This window comes from Hydra viridissima, unplaced genomic scaffold, assembly GCF_058129835.1.
Source record: "Hydra viridissima isolate aposymbiotic clone 2 unplaced genomic scaffold, HvirCarnegie_v1 scaffold_2, whole genome shotgun sequence".
Lineage (NCBI taxonomy): Eukaryota > Metazoa > Cnidaria > Hydrozoa > Anthoathecata > Hydridae > Hydra > Hydra viridissima.
The window spans coordinates 6,090,052-6,109,682 of record NW_028324301.1 but is presented as its reverse complement, the minus strand read 5'-3'; the positions used below and the strand labels follow the sequence as shown (position 1 = coordinate 6,109,682).

At 30.2% G+C, this 19,631-nt stretch overlaps 2 protein-coding genes and 1 long non-coding RNA gene across 9 annotated transcripts in view; 1 reads left to right on the top strand and 2 right to left on the bottom strand.

Moving 5' to 3' along the window:
• LOC149891668 (E3 SUMO-protein ligase ZBED1-like) overlaps positions 1-19,631 on the top strand; it is a 588,790-nt gene that overhangs the window by 91,304 nt on the left and 477,855 nt on the right. The window lies entirely within an intron of this gene.
• LOC145184372 (cilia- and flagella-associated protein 337-like) overlaps positions 35-19,631 on the bottom strand; it is a 35,448-nt gene continuing 15,851 nt past the window's right edge. For 4 of the 7 annotated variants that reach the window (XM_090077473.1, XM_090077472.1, XM_090077471.1 and 1 more), the window contains 23 exons: positions 18,005-18,035; positions 17,523-17,592; positions 15,835-16,023; positions 15,713-15,755; positions 15,369-15,474; positions 15,119-15,194; positions 14,940-15,018; positions 14,330-14,536; positions 14,122-14,201; positions 10,101-10,152; positions 9,892-9,988; positions 9,661-9,741; positions 9,496-9,583; positions 7,706-7,798; positions 7,046-7,104; positions 2,470-2,542; positions 2,328-2,393; positions 2,131-2,170; positions 1,911-1,999; positions 1,622-1,770; positions 981-1,012; positions 499-567; positions 35-425 (listed from right to left, as the gene is read on the bottom strand). In XM_090077473.1, the coding sequence (XP_089933599.1) occupies positions 290-425; positions 499-567; positions 981-1,012; positions 1,622-1,770; positions 1,911-1,999; positions 2,131-2,170; positions 2,328-2,393; positions 2,470-2,542; positions 7,046-7,104; positions 7,706-7,798; positions 9,496-9,583; positions 9,661-9,741; positions 9,892-9,988; positions 10,101-10,152; positions 14,122-14,201; positions 14,330-14,536; positions 14,940-15,018; positions 15,119-15,194; positions 15,369-15,474; positions 15,713-15,755; positions 15,835-16,023; positions 17,523-17,592; positions 18,005-18,035 (2,005 nt within the window). In that variant the 3' untranslated portion in view covers positions 35-289. Of the gene's footprint in view, positions 426-498; positions 568-980; positions 1,013-1,621; positions 1,771-1,910; positions 2,000-2,130; positions 2,171-2,327; positions 2,394-2,469; positions 2,543-7,045; positions 7,105-7,705; positions 7,799-9,495; positions 9,584-9,660; positions 9,742-9,891; positions 9,989-10,100; positions 10,153-14,107; positions 14,202-14,329; positions 14,537-14,939; positions 15,019-15,118; positions 15,195-15,368; positions 15,475-15,712; positions 15,756-15,834; positions 16,024-17,522; positions 17,593-18,004; positions 18,036-18,416; positions 18,569-19,631 lie in introns of those variants that run through there. The other 3 variants (XM_090077477.1, XR_016449525.1, XR_016449526.1) reach the window with 3 other exon arrangements.
• LOC149891688 (uncharacterized) lies at positions 18,468-18,903 on the bottom strand. The gene is made up of 2 exons (XR_016449527.1): positions 18,773-18,903; positions 18,468-18,568 (listed from the first exon to the last, which is right to left on the bottom strand). It is a non-coding gene; the product is annotated as an uncharacterized LOC149891688 (long non-coding RNA).

Genomic DNA, 19,631 nt, shown 5'->3' with positions numbered 1-19,631 from the left:
AAGTATATTGATATTTGAGGAAGTCTATCAAAAGTTTCGTATATTTTTTATTTTTTAATTTTTAGAAAAAACAGCCAGTAAAAATGTAAATATAAGTTATACAAGTTTTAACATCATTCAGCTATATACAAATTATAAACTTATGCACCCCTTCTTTAAAAACTAACCACAATTCAACAAAATGTTTTCTAAAAAATCAAATCTAGCCTTTATTAGACGTATCCGAAGTGCTGAAATCCAAAGATTAGAATCTTTTATGATTCAGAGCAAAATACTAAAGCTGTTTAGTTTAAGTTTCAGGTGGTAAACCGACATTTTCTAGCTCGTAGTATTTTAGCGATCTATATGCAGACACGCTCTCTATGCATACGCCCGTAGCCTTTGTAGTAATTTTTGCAAAGGCCCGATCCTTTGGGCGACGTAACCTAAAAAAAAAACCTGTTTACTAAATATTTCACCTAGCAATATAAAAAATTCCAAACTCAAATTCCCGCGAACCTTTTATCAGGTAACTTTGTGGATGTAAAATTTAAGAATTCCTCAGGATTTGTCGCCAAACTTCTAGCACTGTAAAAAAACAACAATAAAACATCATTTAAGATTGAGGACAGGTTTTAAATTAAAAAGCAAGATTAAAAATCAAAAAAATTACAAAACGAATAGAAAAATAGTAACAATTAGAAAATAAGATTCGATTTAAATAAGGGAGGATGAGCATTAAACAAATATGCATTGAATGAATAAATGTCCTGATAATAACTATACTTGATATTGTAAAGATATCAAGTATAGTTATTATGATTGTTTGGCCTAGTTGATATAAACCTCCGAGTGACAACATAATTTTCTACATAAGTTTCATTTGAAAAACCATCGAACTAAGACCTAGTTAAAGAGGGGATAAGAAATCTTACTATTGAGGGGATAAAAACCTGAGTATAAAAGAAAAAAAAAAAAAAGTAAACGTGGATAACACATACACCACACCAGTTTGATTTGCCATATTGCCAATCTAAAAAAAAAACCTGTTTTTAGAACTTATAAAAGAATGACGGTAGCCGAAGACCTACACATGTTTTGATTTAAATATTAGATAATCCAAGAAAGAATCACAAACTTTGAGCAGCGTATTAAGCATCGGCATCACATTTTTTCGTCAATAAAAACTAATAACGAATAAACTTCTGTATCAGTCAAATTTTATGACGTTTTTTAAAGTAGAACCTTTTAATGAGTTTAAGACAACAAAAGTTTTTGGTGGGATTTGGTTATGCCATAAATAATTTATTATTTTTGAAAAATAAAGTTTAACAAACTAAATCGAATAGCATTTCTGTGCAAAGCCTTGAGGGATTAAAAGGGAATGGTGAGGTTTTATAAAGCGTTTGAGATTTAAGGCACGCGAGTTTTTGCAATTCTTTTTTAATGGATTCTTACAACTATGTCTAAATATATAAAGAATTTTAAATTCAACTAATTTCAAATGACGTTGTGCTTTGTTCTTTACTATCATTTAACGAAAAACAAAATGCTGATGCTTTCAGCGCATTTGATAGACTAATAATTTTACGTTCGTTATTTATCTACGATCGAACGTAAATTAGCCGTTAACATTGAGTACCATTTCTTTAACTTCATTCTGTAATTGATAACTTTCGTTAGAAACGCTTATATCAAGCTCAGACGGAGTAACATCATTAGGTGGTAATACAGAGAAGAAATGATCTTTTAAGCTATTTATATTCCACTGATCAAGTTGTCCGAATGTACCTAAATATAAAATGTTAAAAGTTATGGCTGAAAAATTTTTCTCCTCAAAACCTTACATAGTTTTACACACTTTCAAGTGATCCTTCAGAACAAGAAATATTTTTAAAATACGCAATAATAATTGGTTGAGTGAAACTTACCAATTAAAATTCCTTTTGAAGTCCATAACTTAACGGTAGTGTCAAGCGACGATGTTATTAAATTAGAGTGATCTTCAATCCAACAAATACTATTTACATTGAAAAAAAGAGGTGTTGACAAATTTAATTCAAAGCTTAACATTGTATTTATTCAAATCGACAATCAAACAAAAATAATTAGTAAAGAAGTAAACAAACAAGCGAACTAAAATAAATGTACCACGTGATAACTTGAAAATGAGCTTGCCATGATGTTAAAACTTAAACGAGTAAACATAAATAAAAAGTAAAGAAATAAACAAACGAGCAAACAAAAATAAATGTACCACGTGATGACTTGAAAATGAGATGTTACAACTTAAAAAACAATATTATGTAAATGCACCATAAGAATAATACTCATAAAAACATAATTACCTTTAGGACATTCGTCTGTATTCCCTGACATGCAATAGTCTTGTATGTCCCATATATAGAGAAAGCCTACAAAAACAATATAAAAGATAAATAGCCAACTTAGTTTTTTTGGAAGTATCTTCCATATGGAAAAAGAGTTTACCGGCATCATCAGCAGTCAAGAGAAGCTTGTTATCTGTACTTGTCTCAATGAAAGTAGAATGTTTCTCATTTTTCTGTACATGGTAAAAAAAAAAAAACAACTATCAAATCACACTCAACACAATCCACAGCAACTTGAAAAAGTTTAGGAATGATACTTATTTGGTTTTTTTTGTTTGACAACATATGTTCTCTTGGTTCAATTAGGCAAAAATTTTTACAGAAGATTACTAAAGTAAGAGTTCTAATGCATGGTCAAGTTTTAATTACACAATTTCCTAAGGTAAATAAAATCAGAGTTACAAAAATTAATCCATGAATTTTTTTTTTTGCAATACAAATACAACAAAATTATTTATTAGGTTTACATCAAATTATGATCACCATTATACATCTTATGTTTGGAAATGAGTAAACAAGTTAACACAACTTTTCACAGCAATTTCCTTCAAAATCTTTACCTAGTATTCTTAAATTTACAAATCATGACACTGAGCTGCAATTGTAAACCTTTTCTCCTCATAAAAACTCTCCTCTAAAAAAGTGTTGTGTTCAATTTTTTCTTCACAAAAATACTTCAAATACCGTCATAAAAAAATTGCTCAAACTTAATTTAAAAGATTTCTAGTTAAAAGATACAAGGAAGCTATGTCAACTTCTTCTCTCACTTAAGGCAATTGCTTCTGTGCAGTGCAACTAAACTCTTCTTTGATTCTTAGGGATCACAATCAAGAGCAACAACATTCAGAGTAATTAAGGGGCATTCATCATTCTGGATTGCTCCTAAACAGGGACACTTCTGTTTCCTTTTTTCGGCCTTGCTGTGTTCTACTTATCGTTCTGATGTGGTTTACATTGCACAACATCCCATTTACCTCTACCACTTGCTCTGATACATCCTGAGTATCAGAGCAAGTAGTAGGTATACTTAGACACAATTTTGTCACACACTGTGTCTCAGGTGGCTTCAGCCACAGATTCTTACTAGCCTGAGAGTTTCCAGGTACATTTGTTAAAAATTCTACCTTTTTATCCAATCCTTTGACAATTTCTGTATAGCTATGCAATTCACTCATCAAACTAGCTTTCTCTTTGTCAATCGAGATGCTGTACCATTAGATAGCCTCTGATATGGAAGTTTTTGATCGCTCTGCGACTCTCTTGACAGAGCAATGGTTTTTCTCAATGATGCCATTCCCTGAAGGACAGTAAGCAGCTCTAGCTTCAAATGCACCGCCCAATTTTCAAGAGGTCTTCTAGCCCCTTTATTTCTAAATGCAGTTTTTTTGTCTATAAATATTTCCTCTTGTGCTTCTCTTTCGCAAAATACGGACTGCAAGTATCAGATTGCTGTCATGCTTCCCTACCAGTGTGGCAGTTGATGCCACAGAAAGAACCTCAATGCTTATTCTCTCTCAATTTTTGTTGACATCTAATTTTCCATACATTCACACAACTGGAGCTGAATCTATCAACTGACATGGTTTGCACTCCTGAATTATTTTTTTCCATTCTAGCACAATTCACAAGGTTGTTAAGTTTTAATATCATCATCCACCAACCAGGTACTCTAGCTAATGAGTGAGCCAAGTTGTTTTTTGACAATATCAGTTTTAAATTTACCTCCAAGTTATTGTCATCAGTCAACTGCCAGAACAAGTTCTCTCTTTGCTGTATCAACAGTTCAACAATTTTGATTTCATCCTAGACTTTCCTGTCACAGCATCAGAGATCCAGTGAAAAACTATTATTGAGTCTGTGAGCAACTGGAGTTTGTTGAGCTTCCATGTCAAAGCCATGTTAACACCACGTAATGCAGCGTCCAACTCTGCTTTATTTGTATGGACTTCAGATCTGTCCTTGTCTCAGCACAGACGCCCGAATCTCTCGTGAATCCCTCAATGAACCTATTGGTTTCTCTCCAGTCTAACATTGGTTAGACTTTGTTTTTGTTGCTTTAAACCACTGCCATTAGTGGTAGTTGGCCATTTGCCAGTCCCATTCTACATTCATCATATTCCAGTAACCATCCTTGGTTTATCCACTCCCGTATTTCGCTCTCATGGAGACTACGCAATTCTTCGCGTAGTGATTTAATCCTCAACAATCATAGCATATTACAGACCTCATTCTCACAACGTTCCGCCAGGTGTTGGCAGTGGTGATATTCAACCCATTTGCACTAGTTCAATTCAAAGCGGCCACACCAAATCAATTGTTTCTCTAAATCTCAAAGAAACTGCTTCCTACAACCCAACTACAAATCAAAGTCACACCACCTTGTCTGGCAACCTCGTCAGATCCACCAAAAAGATGTCCCTTGTTTCTGATTGCTAGTCTTTCGCTTTGTAAACAGTGGCGTACCAACATGTTTTGGGGCCTAGGGCGGCACTTGGTAAATGGGGCCTATATATATATATATATAAATTATATTTGTTATATTAATTATATTTATTATATTTATCAAATTTATTATGATAATTTTATTTGTTATATTTATTATATTTATTATATCTATTATATTTATTATATTTATTATAATTATTATATTTGTTTTAATTATTATATTTGTTATATTTATTAATGTTCACAAATAAGCTAGATATTAATTGGATTTATGAACCATAAGAATAATATGGGTGATTTAAAAAAAAACGATTTTAATTTTAATGTTTTTGGAATCTGGGGCCCCCAAAATGAATGTTATCATGGTCTCGGGCTTTAATTTGTCCATTCCACCTATGGTAATAGCTCCTTCCATATGGGAAATTCGATAGGACGAGCAAACAATATCAAAACTAAATGTTTTTGTACTACAGATAAAAATTATTGTTTACCAAAATACGCTAAGCCTACTCATTTTTAAGGTCAAAATTAGTTATTTATAACCAAGTAATTAAATTGACAATACGGATAGTGTTTAAGGACAGGCCCCTTATGTGGCTTCAACATAAAATGACGTGTGATATAAAATTATAACCTGATAACTAAAATCTTCTCACGTAGCCTTGTTAGGCCTATATGCAGGAATAAAATTATAACTTACCATGTAACTTGGTGATGACGAACTGAAGACGTGATTTGCTCTCGAATTATTGAGGTACTGAATGATAGAGTATATTAATCACATTAACGAAACAACATAAACATCTGTCAGTCTGCCTAAACCATCATGAACCATAGACTCATAGGTAGGGCGGGCGAATCTATTTATTAGTACTCGCGGGTGTGGGGGAGGAAGCTTCGCGGAGGGGCTCAAAAACAGTCATGGTGGTTGTTATTGGTCAAGATGTCTTTTCAATTTCTTACATCTTGGTTTGTTTTCTGTGGATGTTTATTTTCTTGGCAAGCAGATATGATCATGTTTCAGGTTCATTTTTGTTGTAAATAATTATGATTACAGAACAAAAATGTTGACTATTACAAAATCCGGCTGAAGTAAAAAAAATATAAATTGTATTAACATTTGGGGGCCTACTCCCAGACGGGGCCTGGGGCGGACCGCCCCCCAGTAGTTAAGTTTCTGACAAAGTTCAGAAACTTAACTACTCTACACTTTGCCTGGGACATACATTCAGCATAGAACTTCAACTTTCTCTTTGTGTCAGCTTCAAAATCAATCTCACAATCACTGGCGTAATTACAAAATTGATCTTTATGTTCACCCCACTAGTTTTTGAAATTTTTAACTTACAGGCTGTTAAATGTTCACTAGTAATTGGGTTGCAAACATAATTGTTCTTGATCTACTTCAGCTTAACCAGTATTAACACAACATTTAATTACTTGTTGAATCATTCTCTTTTTATGTCCTTTATAACAATAAGAGGATAGTTAAAAAATATGTATTAATAATTTAGTAGTTTAAAAACAAAGCTATTTTTAAATTATGCTATTAAATTTTGGCTACAATTTATTCTACACCAAAAAAATATTTTATACTTTTTAGCATTAATATCAACTGTGGTTTAACATCCTCCAGCAAATAAAACAATTACTCTTTTTAAAGAGAACCCTGAGGACCTTAGTCTCAAAGAATCTCCCCTTCAGAAAGTAAACAAAGACTTCTCTTGTCTGCTAGTATTCCTGATGACCATTTACAAAAAACCAAGCCCCATGTTGGTAAGGATTACTTTCCTGTCAGTTAAGTAAAAGTATCAGCTTTTCAAAAGGATCCTTAATATTGTTTATTTTTTGATCTTCTATTAAACTGACAATCTAAATGCTCTCACTAGTGTTCTACAGGATTTAAGTTAGAACTTTGTTATTCATGACTATTCATGACTATAGTTTTTTGAGTTTATCTTCCTAAATTTTCTTGTTTTTAACACTTCCCTTAGATTAAAATTTCTTTACTATTCAACAAAATGTGCGCTTTAACACATTAAATTGAGAAGGTGGTTTGCTAGAAGAATTTTATTTAACAAGAACAGTTTGAATAATCAAACTTTCAAACATTTTCATTCATTTTAAAAAAAGCTCTTTCAAGGCTTTTTTCCAAACTTTTGCAATCATAAATTTTTTGTTATTTCTATAACTTAATGATTATAAATATGTTCTAACAACTTCTAGCTTACTGTTTTAAAGGCAGCATAAGGTACTCTGTTGTCCAATATATTCCAAAAATGGATCAAACCTAATAAAAAGTAGATTTTTGAATAAATGAGCAAATATAAAGTTTACCTTCAATTGATTAATTTTTTTTCAGTTCATTACCATTACCATTCTGTTAAGTGAAGGTAATTCCCAATTAGTAAAATAATTAACCCATTAACGCCTGAAAAGAAACTAGGAAGGATATAATGTAAAATGAAACAAAAACATGAAGTTTAGATTATATTTATTACATTTATTTAAAAAAAAAAATTTTTTTTTAACCAAGTATTGAAATAATGATGCGTCCTCAAATGAGGACGTTAGGCAGATGTGTGGTATGAAAAAATTCTTCCCACGTCGTTGCATGTTTATTTTTTTAAGCGTTCCCAAATGAGGACGGCCAGCGTAAATGGGTTAATAATTTTATTGCAAATTTTCTATTAATTATTATTTATGGTCATATAATATGTTTGTTTGATGCTTTTTAGCTGATATAACTAACTAACAATTAGAATCAACATTTTAAAACAGACAGAAAAAACAGGAATAATTATTGACAAAGCTTACAATACATAAAATGCACCTGTTTATTCAAAAAATCAAATAAACTTATGATTTACTTATAATAAAAATTTTAAAACCTTGTGGACCATTTGTAACCAGTGATGCAGCATGCCTTAAATTTGAGCGCTTTGAAAGGAATAATAACTTGCTAACAGCCAAATGACCTTCTACTAAATTAAAATTTTAATTTTAAAGGAAAAAAAGCACAGAAAAAGAAAATTGTACAATTAAATAAAACAAAAGTATATGCTAAATATGGAATTGAAAACTCAACTAAAATTCAACAAATTTAATTTTAGAGTAATTTCAATTTTATATTTTCTTATTATTAGTCATGCTAGTGAAAACTGCAAATCCCAGTTTCAGAAAGTTGTTTTCAAAAAGTTTAAAGAAAACAAAATAAATATTAAGGCAACCAATTAAATTTTTTTTGGCTAAAAGAAATTTTTTTCTATTAATGCTTCCCACAGTTCATTCAAAGTTTTGGGTTTCTTGTCTTAGCAGGATTAAGATCAGAACTTTGAGTGGTCTACTTTAAAGAATCAATAGAACAATCATCAAGCCACATTTTTAGAGTTACTACCGTGCATAACTGTCTATTTTGAATGCATGTTTTCATGCATTCAAAATAGACAGTTATGCATGGTAGTAACTAAAGGCTCCATGGGATTTTCTAAACTACTTTTATAGATGTGCAGAAACTACTTTTATAGAACTACAGCATAAAATCTTTTTAGCTTCATTCAATTTTCTTCTAATTGTACAACTACTTACTGGGATTCCATGGAATTGCTTGACTTCATCTCAAACTTCTAGGACAATAAGTTAATCTGCAGCTTAACTAGTTTTTCTTGGCTAAGCTTTTTTTTTTTTAATATTGTAGGTCATTTTATGTGTTTTTATACAATGAATTGGATTGTAAACCAATTTTCAAGATCTTCCAATACTTTCTGCAATTTTTCTAACTGATTTTTCATTGTTTTTCATTATGAAAATAATCTTTCATTTTTCAAGAGTACAAGAGTAGATACAACTCATTCATGCGGAATATTTTAGTATAAAAACAACGGTTGAGAGTTTTTTCAGTCATTGTGCAGAAGGGTGACAAAGCACCACCTGTGTGTAACAACAAGCACCCTCAGTCCATCATGATGCTAGGAATCATCACTTCTAATGGAGAGAAATGTCCACCAATCTACATCAAAGAGAAAGAAAAAGTTACCTCTGATGTGTATATTAGCTTACTAAAATGCTATGTGGTGCCATGGCTGAAGAAAGCATTCCCAGAAAACAATTACATATTTCAACAGGACAATATCTTCAGAACAATATGGCTAATTTCTGGCCAAAACACTTTTGGCCACATCCAGCTCTGATCTGAATCCCCTTGACTATAGTGTGTGGAGCATAGTTGACAGTAAGGCTTTCAAAAAGGCCCACTCAATTTTCAAGTCACTAAAGTCATCAATTACCCGTGCTAGTAAATCAATGTCAAGGGAATATATAAGTACCTGCCAGTCCTTCTGTCCGAGGCTTGAGGTAATGATCAAAAAAAAAAAAGCAAACCTAATTGAATTTTAAGGTGGGAAAAGTATTTATCTTCAACTTTTCTCCTATTAACATTCCATGAATATAATTTTTTAGTGCTTTAAAAATTCATTTTGAAAAATGTTTTAAAAAGTTCGCGAATCACTGCCACACCCTGCAAATCTACTTTAAAGTTTAAGTAACCAACTACTTGGTAACACCCCTAATTAACACTAATTAGTAACAATCTAAATCCATCAAATACCATGTTCAGGATACCAATTTATTTCAAATGCAGGGTACACAGATCAAATTTATTGAAATAATAAATAAAACTAACACAACTCATTTGAACACTCTTTCATGTCATTTTTTACTGCATTTAATCGAGAAAAAATGAGACCAGATATTATGTTCCATATTATAACCTAAAAAAACAAAGAAAAAATATTTAACACAGTGCATTCATTACTTTACAAAATCAAAACATCCATATCATACATACTTCTCCATCATAGCTTGAAGTTGCAAGGAAATGTGGCTGGCAATAGGCAACACATAATATATCTTCTTTATGCCCTCTACTCTGTAACATAAAGGGAATAAAATACTATTCAAAATAACATTTTTTACTGGACTTAAATAACTTAGCTATAGGAAGCAGAATTCCAAACTCATTTAGAGTGTAAACATTAGGCAGAAAACTGTTATCAATGGAAACAGAACTCTTACTCACTGGTACATCATCATGCCAATTCTTTAACTGATCTAAATAATTTTTATCCTCAAGAAATAAATTGACCTTTCTATCCCAACCTACAGATGCAATATACCTACAAAAAGGATATTATAAAAACTGTAAAAAGTCAAAAGCAATTGAAATGTAGTTCGAATATTGTATAACTTACTTATAAATGCATAAATTTTTTAAAAAAAGGCACTTACTTTTTTTTGTTTATAGTAAAATATTCCAAACAGGATATTTCTGTTGAACCATCTTTAAAGCAAAAAATAAAAAAATAAGATAATTAAATTAATAAAACTCTGTAACATGATATAAAAAAGTAGATTTGAATGAATGCTAAAAGAACATTTAATCTTTTAATAAAAAAAATTTTGGATTGTGTAAAGTTTCAAAGAGACAGGTAAATCTGCGTAAGGATTAAAAGCCTGCAAGCAAAAAAATTTCATTAAATTTTTCAAATAAATTTTAGAACATTTATCAATAAATTTTTAAACTTAAATTTCTTTTTTGAAATGAAAACATGTAATATATACATATGTATATATATATATATGTATATATATGTGTATATATATATATATATATATATATATATATATATATATATATATATATATATACATACATACATACATATATATATATATATGCATGCTATTTTTTAGCTAAGATTATTCTTAAACAAAAATTTTTTAAAAGATTTTTTAAGTATTTTTAAAATATATTGAATAAATATATGAAGTATGCATTTTATAAGTAAATTTGTTAAAATGCTCTATGACTGACACCTGAACAATGCTGGAGAAAAAGACAACTATCCAAGCAGGAAGAAAAAGAAAACTGAGGCTTAGAAAGCAAAAGTAAATACATAATGTTGTCCATTTATTTAGCCCTAGAAAATTTTTACTCCACAAATATCTCTAAAAAACTAGCTATGTAAAATTCAGAATCACAAAATTTTGAAATTGAGTTGAATTTGCAAATCTAGATATGTTTACACAAGCATGAGTATTCAGGCTAAGTGACCATCATTAAGATAATCTATTTAAATAAATGAACCAGAAAAAAAAAAAAAAAAAAAAAAGAACAAACTTTATATTCATCTTAAAAAAAGATAACTCTACAATCATACCAGAATACTATCCAATTAAAGATTCAGAAGTTTGTTGATCAATTAATAGTTTTTAGAAAAATTGCTTCAAAAAACTGAAAAGAAACGTGTGTGCAAAGCTATTCTTGAGTTGCTTAAAATCAGCCTAACTTATAAGAAGACAAATTTAGACAATTTTATTGAAGAGAAATTAGTTTACAAAAAAAAAAAGAGTTTCTTTACAAATACTAATAAAGCAAAATTTTGTTAAAGGGAATTAGCTCCTTTAAAGCAAGGGAGCTAGACCCTTTAAAGTTGAGTTTGGTTTAAAAAAAAAGAGCAAACTTATTTACTTAGATCTAAGTGTAAAAAACATTTTTAAAACTCAAAATAACATTTGCATAGTTTTTAAAATGCTAACATTTTAATTTAGTTGCACCTCATATAACGTATATAGACATTTCATCATAAGTCTTACTGCTGCTACTTGATAATCTTTAATCCTGCAGTACTGCTTTATTAGGGGGATATATAGGCCAGCTTAAATAGATTCCTGTAGGACATGATGGCTGCTATAATGTTTTTTAAATTCTGTATGACTAGTCACAAAAACATTCACTCATTACACATAAAGAGCATGCATTTGCAAAAGTGGTGCAAATAACACACTATTGATGGAACAACAATGGTATTATCCAACTCAAGAGCTTTCATGAACCATGAAGAATTATTTGAAAAAAGATTCAGGCATATTTCAATTTCAACAACAAACAATTTATTATTTTTGTAATTTATACTAAAAACTATTCTCCTCAAGGAGCTAACTAAATCACCCAAAGAATCTGGTTTACAGCTCTTCCTTGTACATCTATTTAAGTTGGACTTTGTAGATGCAGCTTGCCAAACACTCTTTTTTCAGTTTCTATAAACTAACTCAAGCCATGATATAAAACCTTTTTTATTTTAATTAAATAGAAAATTGAGAACTTTGTTAAACCTATTTTTGATGTGTTAACTCTAAAAATGTAACCTGATATGTGGTATCAGCTCTACTTTTAGAGATATCAAATACCTTATTTTGGGCAGCATTGATCTGCACCAACTGATATTTGGGATCCTAAACCATATGATCTAATATTTTTAATGTTTTTTTTTATAATGTTCAAGCAATAAATAAAATATTATACACCATTTATTTTACCCCAAAAAAATGTAAAGTCATACAATATATAAAAAACTTTTTTCAAGGATTTTCTACAGAGGGATCTTCCAAGAGAGTCCTGCTGAAGGCTCTAAAACTAATCAACCATTATGTCTATCACACTTTCCAAAGCACAGCAAGTTTCCACCAGGACAGTTGCTTTCTATAGGAAACTTGCTCAATTAAATCCTCATGCTTTTCAAGAAACCATTCTAAGTGGGTGTAAATCTAACTCTTTTATAATGATCCATATCTGGGAACCATCAAAAATATCTATTGCACTTTTTCTTACTTAACATATTTTATATGGACAAATTTACCCCAATCCAAACTGAAAAGCAGGCAATTTTTGGATATTTACCCAAAAAATTGTGCATTGCATTACATAGCTATATCTTCTCAAAAAATGTACATTTTAAAATCTTTCAGTTTTTTATCTCATGATAATTAGTTTATTATAACTCAATTTCTTTGTTTGAATTTTCATTTATAAACAATTACAAAATTATCAATTTTTTGGAAAATAATTGATAATTTTGTAATTGTAATTTTCACTTCTTTTTTTGATTAACAGACCTGTAAAAGAACATCTTTTTTCCTTTGAAAGACAGAATGGTCCTATTTTTAAAAATTGTACCACATGTTCGAATTTTAGATTTCAACAGTATTTGACTAGTTTCTACAATATTATAACAATTGCCCATCTACAAATGATGCCATAAGTTGATAAAAGGCAATACAAACATTTGTATGGTTTCCAACAGTTTTCATCCTTGGGCACAGTAAATTTCAAAATTACATATATAACCTACAGTACTTTCGCACAACACATCCACAAGTATCCCATATTTTATAATTTTTACCAGGTAACATACATTTATCTAAAAAAAGTTGCTGAATAGGTTTATATACATTTATAAACTTTGGGAGCAAGTGATCTAATACTGGTCAGACTTTATTTAGTTTATCTGAGTCATCTATCATATTTTCATTGTTATTGAAGTGCCAAGCTCTCCATATTTGATGAAATCAGTCTTTTTTATGTACATGCTTCTGTGTGTTTTGACATAAATATTATCTTATTATCTCAGCTTACAACTTGAATATATTTTATTAAATGTTTACAAATTATCTAAATTTCAATCATAACATAATCAAATATTGCATAATTTGAAAACTCACCCATTCTCAAACACCCATCTTCTAATGGTTCCTGTAAATAACCACTTTTTCATAAAATCTGAATTTTATTGACTCCCACACACTAATGCTACTATGTGCAGCCCATGCTAACTCATTTTCCACATAGAATGATTAATTGAGGGAACTTATCTAATAAGTAATCAAAATACAAATCTTCTTTGATCTAAAGCTTTACAAACTACTTCATCAGCCCAGACTTGATATGAAATGGCGGAAAGACGACCTTATCTCTCTCAACTTAAAATTCATTGATAACACTTTGTTCTCCAAGTTACATATCTTACATATTTTACTTACTTTTATGCAGTATTTGATATATTATCTTTTGCAATCTTACAGAGAGTGTATTGTACTTTTCTTTCATACAGATAGAGTAACAATGAAATAGAATCATGTTTCAATTGTGCACTAGACCATATTTTTAACTGCACAGACTTATTGAAATCACTGAAAATGTTTTTGAAAAAAGAGATTCATTTCAAAAATACCAAACACTATTGGCATTTTCATAACAGTAGTTGTAGATAGTGTTTTACAATATTGCTGCATGACCACCGTGCAAATATTCTCAACCATTTTTTTACAACTATATATAAACATACATTTTGTTGAAAAAGTTTATGAAATTTTTCTTGTAGGCTTTTGTTTTTGGGGATTTTTAAATAGGAAGTTTTTGTCTTAAGGATTTTTTTTCAGAATTATTATCTGTTTACCTATGAAAACATACCAGTTTTAAGTTCATTAAGGCAGTGACCATTATTATAATTCCATATCTTCACTTTTCCATCCCAACCGCCAGTTATCAAACTAATTAAATTTGTTAAAAAATTCATTATTCTAGAAAGGTTTTACAAGCAAGATTCAAATGTTGCAGAATATATAATATATAAAAAAGTAATTTAAATTTTGAAAAGCAAATATTACTTAACACCTACCGCATGTTTGCAGAATCCAATTCCATTGATGTAACAGGTAATTCATTATGAGCTTTTGAAAACTCAAAGAGTTTTTTGCCTGTCTTTATATCCCAAATCTTTATGACAGACCTTTCTGATGCAGTAACAACATGACCATAGCTTGAATTATAACAAAAGCATGTCACACCTTCTTTATGAGATGAACATATCTGTGTGTTTAATGTTCTGATTAAAGAAAAGTTGAATTTTTAGTAAAAATTCATTACCTTTTACTATTATCATTTCAATACCAGTTAATTATAATAATAACTTATCATCTTTTATCAAATCTTGTTTATTTTTCTGTAGCTGACAGAAACCTATGATCTATATTATCTATTACACAGAACATAACATAAAAAGTTAAGTATAGAAGATAATACGTATATAAAATATTAACTTAATAAATTTGAACAAAGGTAAATTTATGTAATAGTTCTCTACATTAGTTCTATAATGTTTCTATATCTTATAAGAAAAAAAAATCATGTTTTAAAGACCTTTATGCAAAAATTTAAAAAAATTTTTATATGCAATTACATATAAGAAGAAAAAAAAACTTTAATGCATGGAAAAAAGACTACCCTACTTGTTTTTTAATTGAAGAAATGATATAATGTGGTCTGTAGCAAGAACCAGTCCCATTGATATTGGATTATAGTGAACAGCTTAAATAAACATTAAAATAAAATAAAGTAAAATTTTCTTAAATGGAATAATTAATAAGTAATAATTTAAAACACAAATTTAATAAAGAATTTCTGTTACCTGTCAAATCTCCTTTGATTAGATGGGATTTTGGTTGGATGGTTGAAAGACAAACTTCATCCTGTATTTCCCAAACCTAAAATGGTAAAAATTTTTTTGACAAAAGCAAAAAGCTAAAAGGAATTTTTTGAAATTCAAATGTAAATGATGATGAATTTAAAGTTAGGTTCTAATTAAAGTTCAAGTATAGACTTATTTTATAAAAAGAGCACAAAACATTTTAAAAATAATCATAGTAAATTATAGTTACCTTAACAACTTTATCATTTGAAATACTAAACAACTTGTTATCATTTTCACAAATGTATAAAAAGCATAACGGTGTTACATGACCACGCAATATGCCTATTGGTTTCCTAATAAAAAAACTAAAAGGTCTTATTTGTTTTATTCATCAAACAATGATGATCAAAGTTATTTGAATAGATCATACTTATAGAATAGAATAATAAGGCTTAAACCACTGTTTTAGCCATTTTATTTTCTTAAAATTAAATAAAAGCTCTGTATGTGCCATGACTGCAAGACGCTTTGATAACATGACTCACTCTGCAATGCAACTAAATAGGACATTATATATAATAAATTACTCACGCTGGCATGTAAGGATTCCATAATCTTATCAACCTATCCATACCTAAAAAAATTCTTGAAAATGAACTTTATTATATTGATCAATATCACATTGTATTTATTTAAATATTAAATTAACATACCTCCAGTTATTATAAGATTCATAGATTTGCAAAAATCAAACACTTTGACACCCTTTGAAATCTTGAAAACAGTCTCATCAGAAGGAAGTCTTCTTTTCACAACTGCATTTTTTGAAGACATAGCTTTATGTGAACCTTTTGAATTATCTTTGCCACAATTAAAAACATTTGTACTACCTTTAACTTGTCCTACAAAGTATTAAACTTTGATAGAACAGACTGAAATTAGGTGAAGCTCAAATTAATTTAATTATATAAATAGTGCTATATACAGGGTGGGGCAGAGGAACTTGCTTATTTGAATTAGCCTTCCTGAAGTGTGATTTGCTACAATAACTTTAAGGAGGGGCTTAATCAAGAGCGCAAACTGTAAAGTTTTGTTTATATGATGAGCCACATTAATTTATTTTCTTTTTTCTTTGCAGTAGTCATGGAATGGACGAACGTGGAACATGCTTTTGCGGTTGAGGCATATTTTTCCTGTGGTAAATCAATCATTGCCACACAGTGTGCATTTTGTCGGCACTTCAGTGTTGCACCTTGTGGCCGTGTTCCAGGATGACAGTCAATCATTTCGTGGGTGAAGAACTTCAGGAAATCTGGAGACGTGAAGAAGAAGAAGAAGCCTTGGCTCCAAAGGACTGCAAGATCTCCACAGAACATCGAAGCGGTGCAGCAATTCATCTTGAGGTCTCCCTGACAATCTGCCCGCAAGCATGCCTCAGCTCTTAGGTTATTAGCTCATTCTGTCAGACGGATCCTTTATGAGGAATTGAAGTTCCATCCCTACAAGATTGTCATCGCCCAGGAACTGATTCCTCAGGATTTCGATGCTCCTGAGCCTACGTGTAGGACCCTTCTCAACTTGCCTGATGACACGCTTGTGTTCTTCAGCAATGAGGCGCACTTCCATCTTTTTTGGGCTGTGAACAAGCAGAACATGTGGTATTGGAGCGCTGAAAACCCATGAGAACTTCACCTACAACTTCTACACTCGCAATGTGTGACTGTTTGGTGCACAATATCCCGAGTTGGAATAATCAGTCCTTGGTTCTTCGAAGAAAATGAGAGGACAGTTTCAGTGACATTTGAGCATCACGTGACGATCTTGCAGGATTTCTTCCTGCCAAAACTGAACAAGATGGGATTGGACGATGTTTGGTTCCAGCAAGATGGTGCAACTGCACATACATCAAGAGCATCCATGGTTTTCTTGAATGAAGCCTTTTCTGGGCATGTGATCTCTTTGAGGGGCAATCTTCAGTGGCCAGTCAGGTCCCATGATCTTGCACCTTGCAATTATTTCTTGTGGGGACATCTGAAGTCCATCGTGTACCATGACAGACCCAACAACCTGAACCATCTCAAGAATAACATTTGTGAAGCCGTTGCCAACATTCCTATTGAGATGCTGGAAAGAGTTGACACCAACTGGACACAACTGATACAATGCATTGATATTTATGGACGTCATTTGCGTGATATCATCTTTAAAACTGTCAAATTGTAAAATTTACTTGTTCTTGATTATGCTATTACAAAATTCATTTGAATATATTCAATACATTTGTTATAATATATGTTTTAAATAAGCAAGTTTCTCTGCCCAACCCTGTATAATGAAAGTGAAAACGTAACCTTTAACTATCTATCATTCAATTTTTTAGCACCAATTCAAGTTGGCTTACCAATAACTAATGAGTTTTGACTATCAGAAGAGCATGATACAACACATTGGATGGAGTGATAGTATTTTAGCTAAAAACAAGATAGAAGTTTGAAACTCAAAAATAATAAAAAAACATCCACAATAGTTCTTACAGACAAAGGTGGATAAAAAGATTTTAAATAAATTTCTTTAACAATTAAATGCATTTATATTTAAAGAAGTTTTTTATCAGTCATAATGGTAATACAAAGAGCTTAGAACTAGCAACAGCATTATTTTTTGAACAGTATGTATTTTTGCTAGATGACAACAAATCTTTATATAAACTTTGATACAAATTCTACTAGCTATCAGATATACAGTCTTTAATTTGCAACTAAAAAGCTACACAATCGAAGTCATATACAAAGTTTTTTTTTTATAAAAGATGAATTAAAAAATTAATAGAAAATATTTTTATAAAAAACATAAAACATTTAGAAGCAATTAAATTTAACTCACCTCTTGTACCCAGTTGTTATGTACCTTCCATCTTATATGGAAAAAGAAAATCTAAACTTATTTGACAGTCATTTAACAATTCAATTTAAATTATAAAAATAATGAGTAAAAATGGGCTTAGTTAGGGTTTTAAATCTATATGTAGATTGACTCTTTTCTGACTTAAATTCAATTGAAAACTACAATATGACTTTAAATGTACACTACCATCCATAATTATTCAAACAACACTACTTTTTAAAGTTTTTAATGTTTTTCTTAAAAAAAAAAGGGTAATAATTTAAAAAGACATGCTCTATTACAATTAATTAAAGTTACATAAAGAATAATTAAGTAACTTTATAACTTGCTCTCATCTATGTAACCACTTTATGCAGAATGCAACAAATGTAAAGTAGCAATAACCACTCACTTTTAAGTTTTTGCTAAATCTTTTTCACTTTTGGTCATTAATTTTTTAACATTTCTGTCTAACTCATCCCATAAAGTTCAATTGGGGAAAGATCAGTTGATTAGCAAGGCCAAATCATTTTTTCTATTACTTTATCATTTTCTAACTGATTCCTACAAAGAACAAATACTTTGGTCATTATCTTCTTGAAAAAAAATCGTTCTCCAATTATCTGACTTCCTGAGGGAATGGTATAATTCTTAAAATACCCAAATACACTTATTTTGTCATTATTCCGCTTATTTTAACACAATCACAAATAGTAGTTCTTCAGAAGTAGAAGTAATTTACTGATGTCACGACTGTTTCCAACTTACCACACTTCCAGTTTCTGCCTTCTTTCTATAATATTCCATACCGCTGAAGTAGAAACTTTAATTTCTTATTTAAAAATATCAACTTTAAAAAAAATAACAAAATTACAATTATTATTGAACTTCACTCTGGCAAAACTATAACAAAATTTAACCTTTTGAAATGTATTAAGAAAGAATAGTAATATGTTTATGTTTCTTAGTATCTATAACCTTAACATGAACATTGGGTTTGAGAACCACAGAAGCTATCATGGTTTATTTAAAGAGTATATTTAGGTAAAGAAATCATAAATACCCACTTGGAGATTATATGAAAGTGTATCCCAGTGGGCATGCATCGTCCGCGCGGCGTCCGTAGGACGTCCATAAGACGTCCAGGCGTCCTTGGGACGCCCGTGGGACGTTGTGCGGACGCTGCATGCCCACTGGGATATTGTTAAATTTATGACTTTTTTTTTTTTTTTTTGGGGGGGGGGGGGGGAATTTGTACTTAAGTCTTTTATCCACATTTTTCTGCATGATTTATCAATATTATAAAAATAAAAGAAATATAAAATTGAATTTTTTTAAAAAATCTCAGACATTCAAATAGATATCAATGGTAGTGTATATGGTCTCAATTGTTAAAGCAAAAACAACTATTGGGTGTCAACACCAATAGAGGTTTTTCCATTAACAATTGAAATTATAATTTTAAAAAAGTATATTAATAAAACACCTGACTATCATTACATTTAATTATAGTAAAATTATATTATTAGATAATGACTTGATATTTAATGCAGCAGTATTAATAGAAAAACTAATTAAAAAAAAAGTAAATCTATTAAAAAAAAAACTAGATAATAAAAATAACATA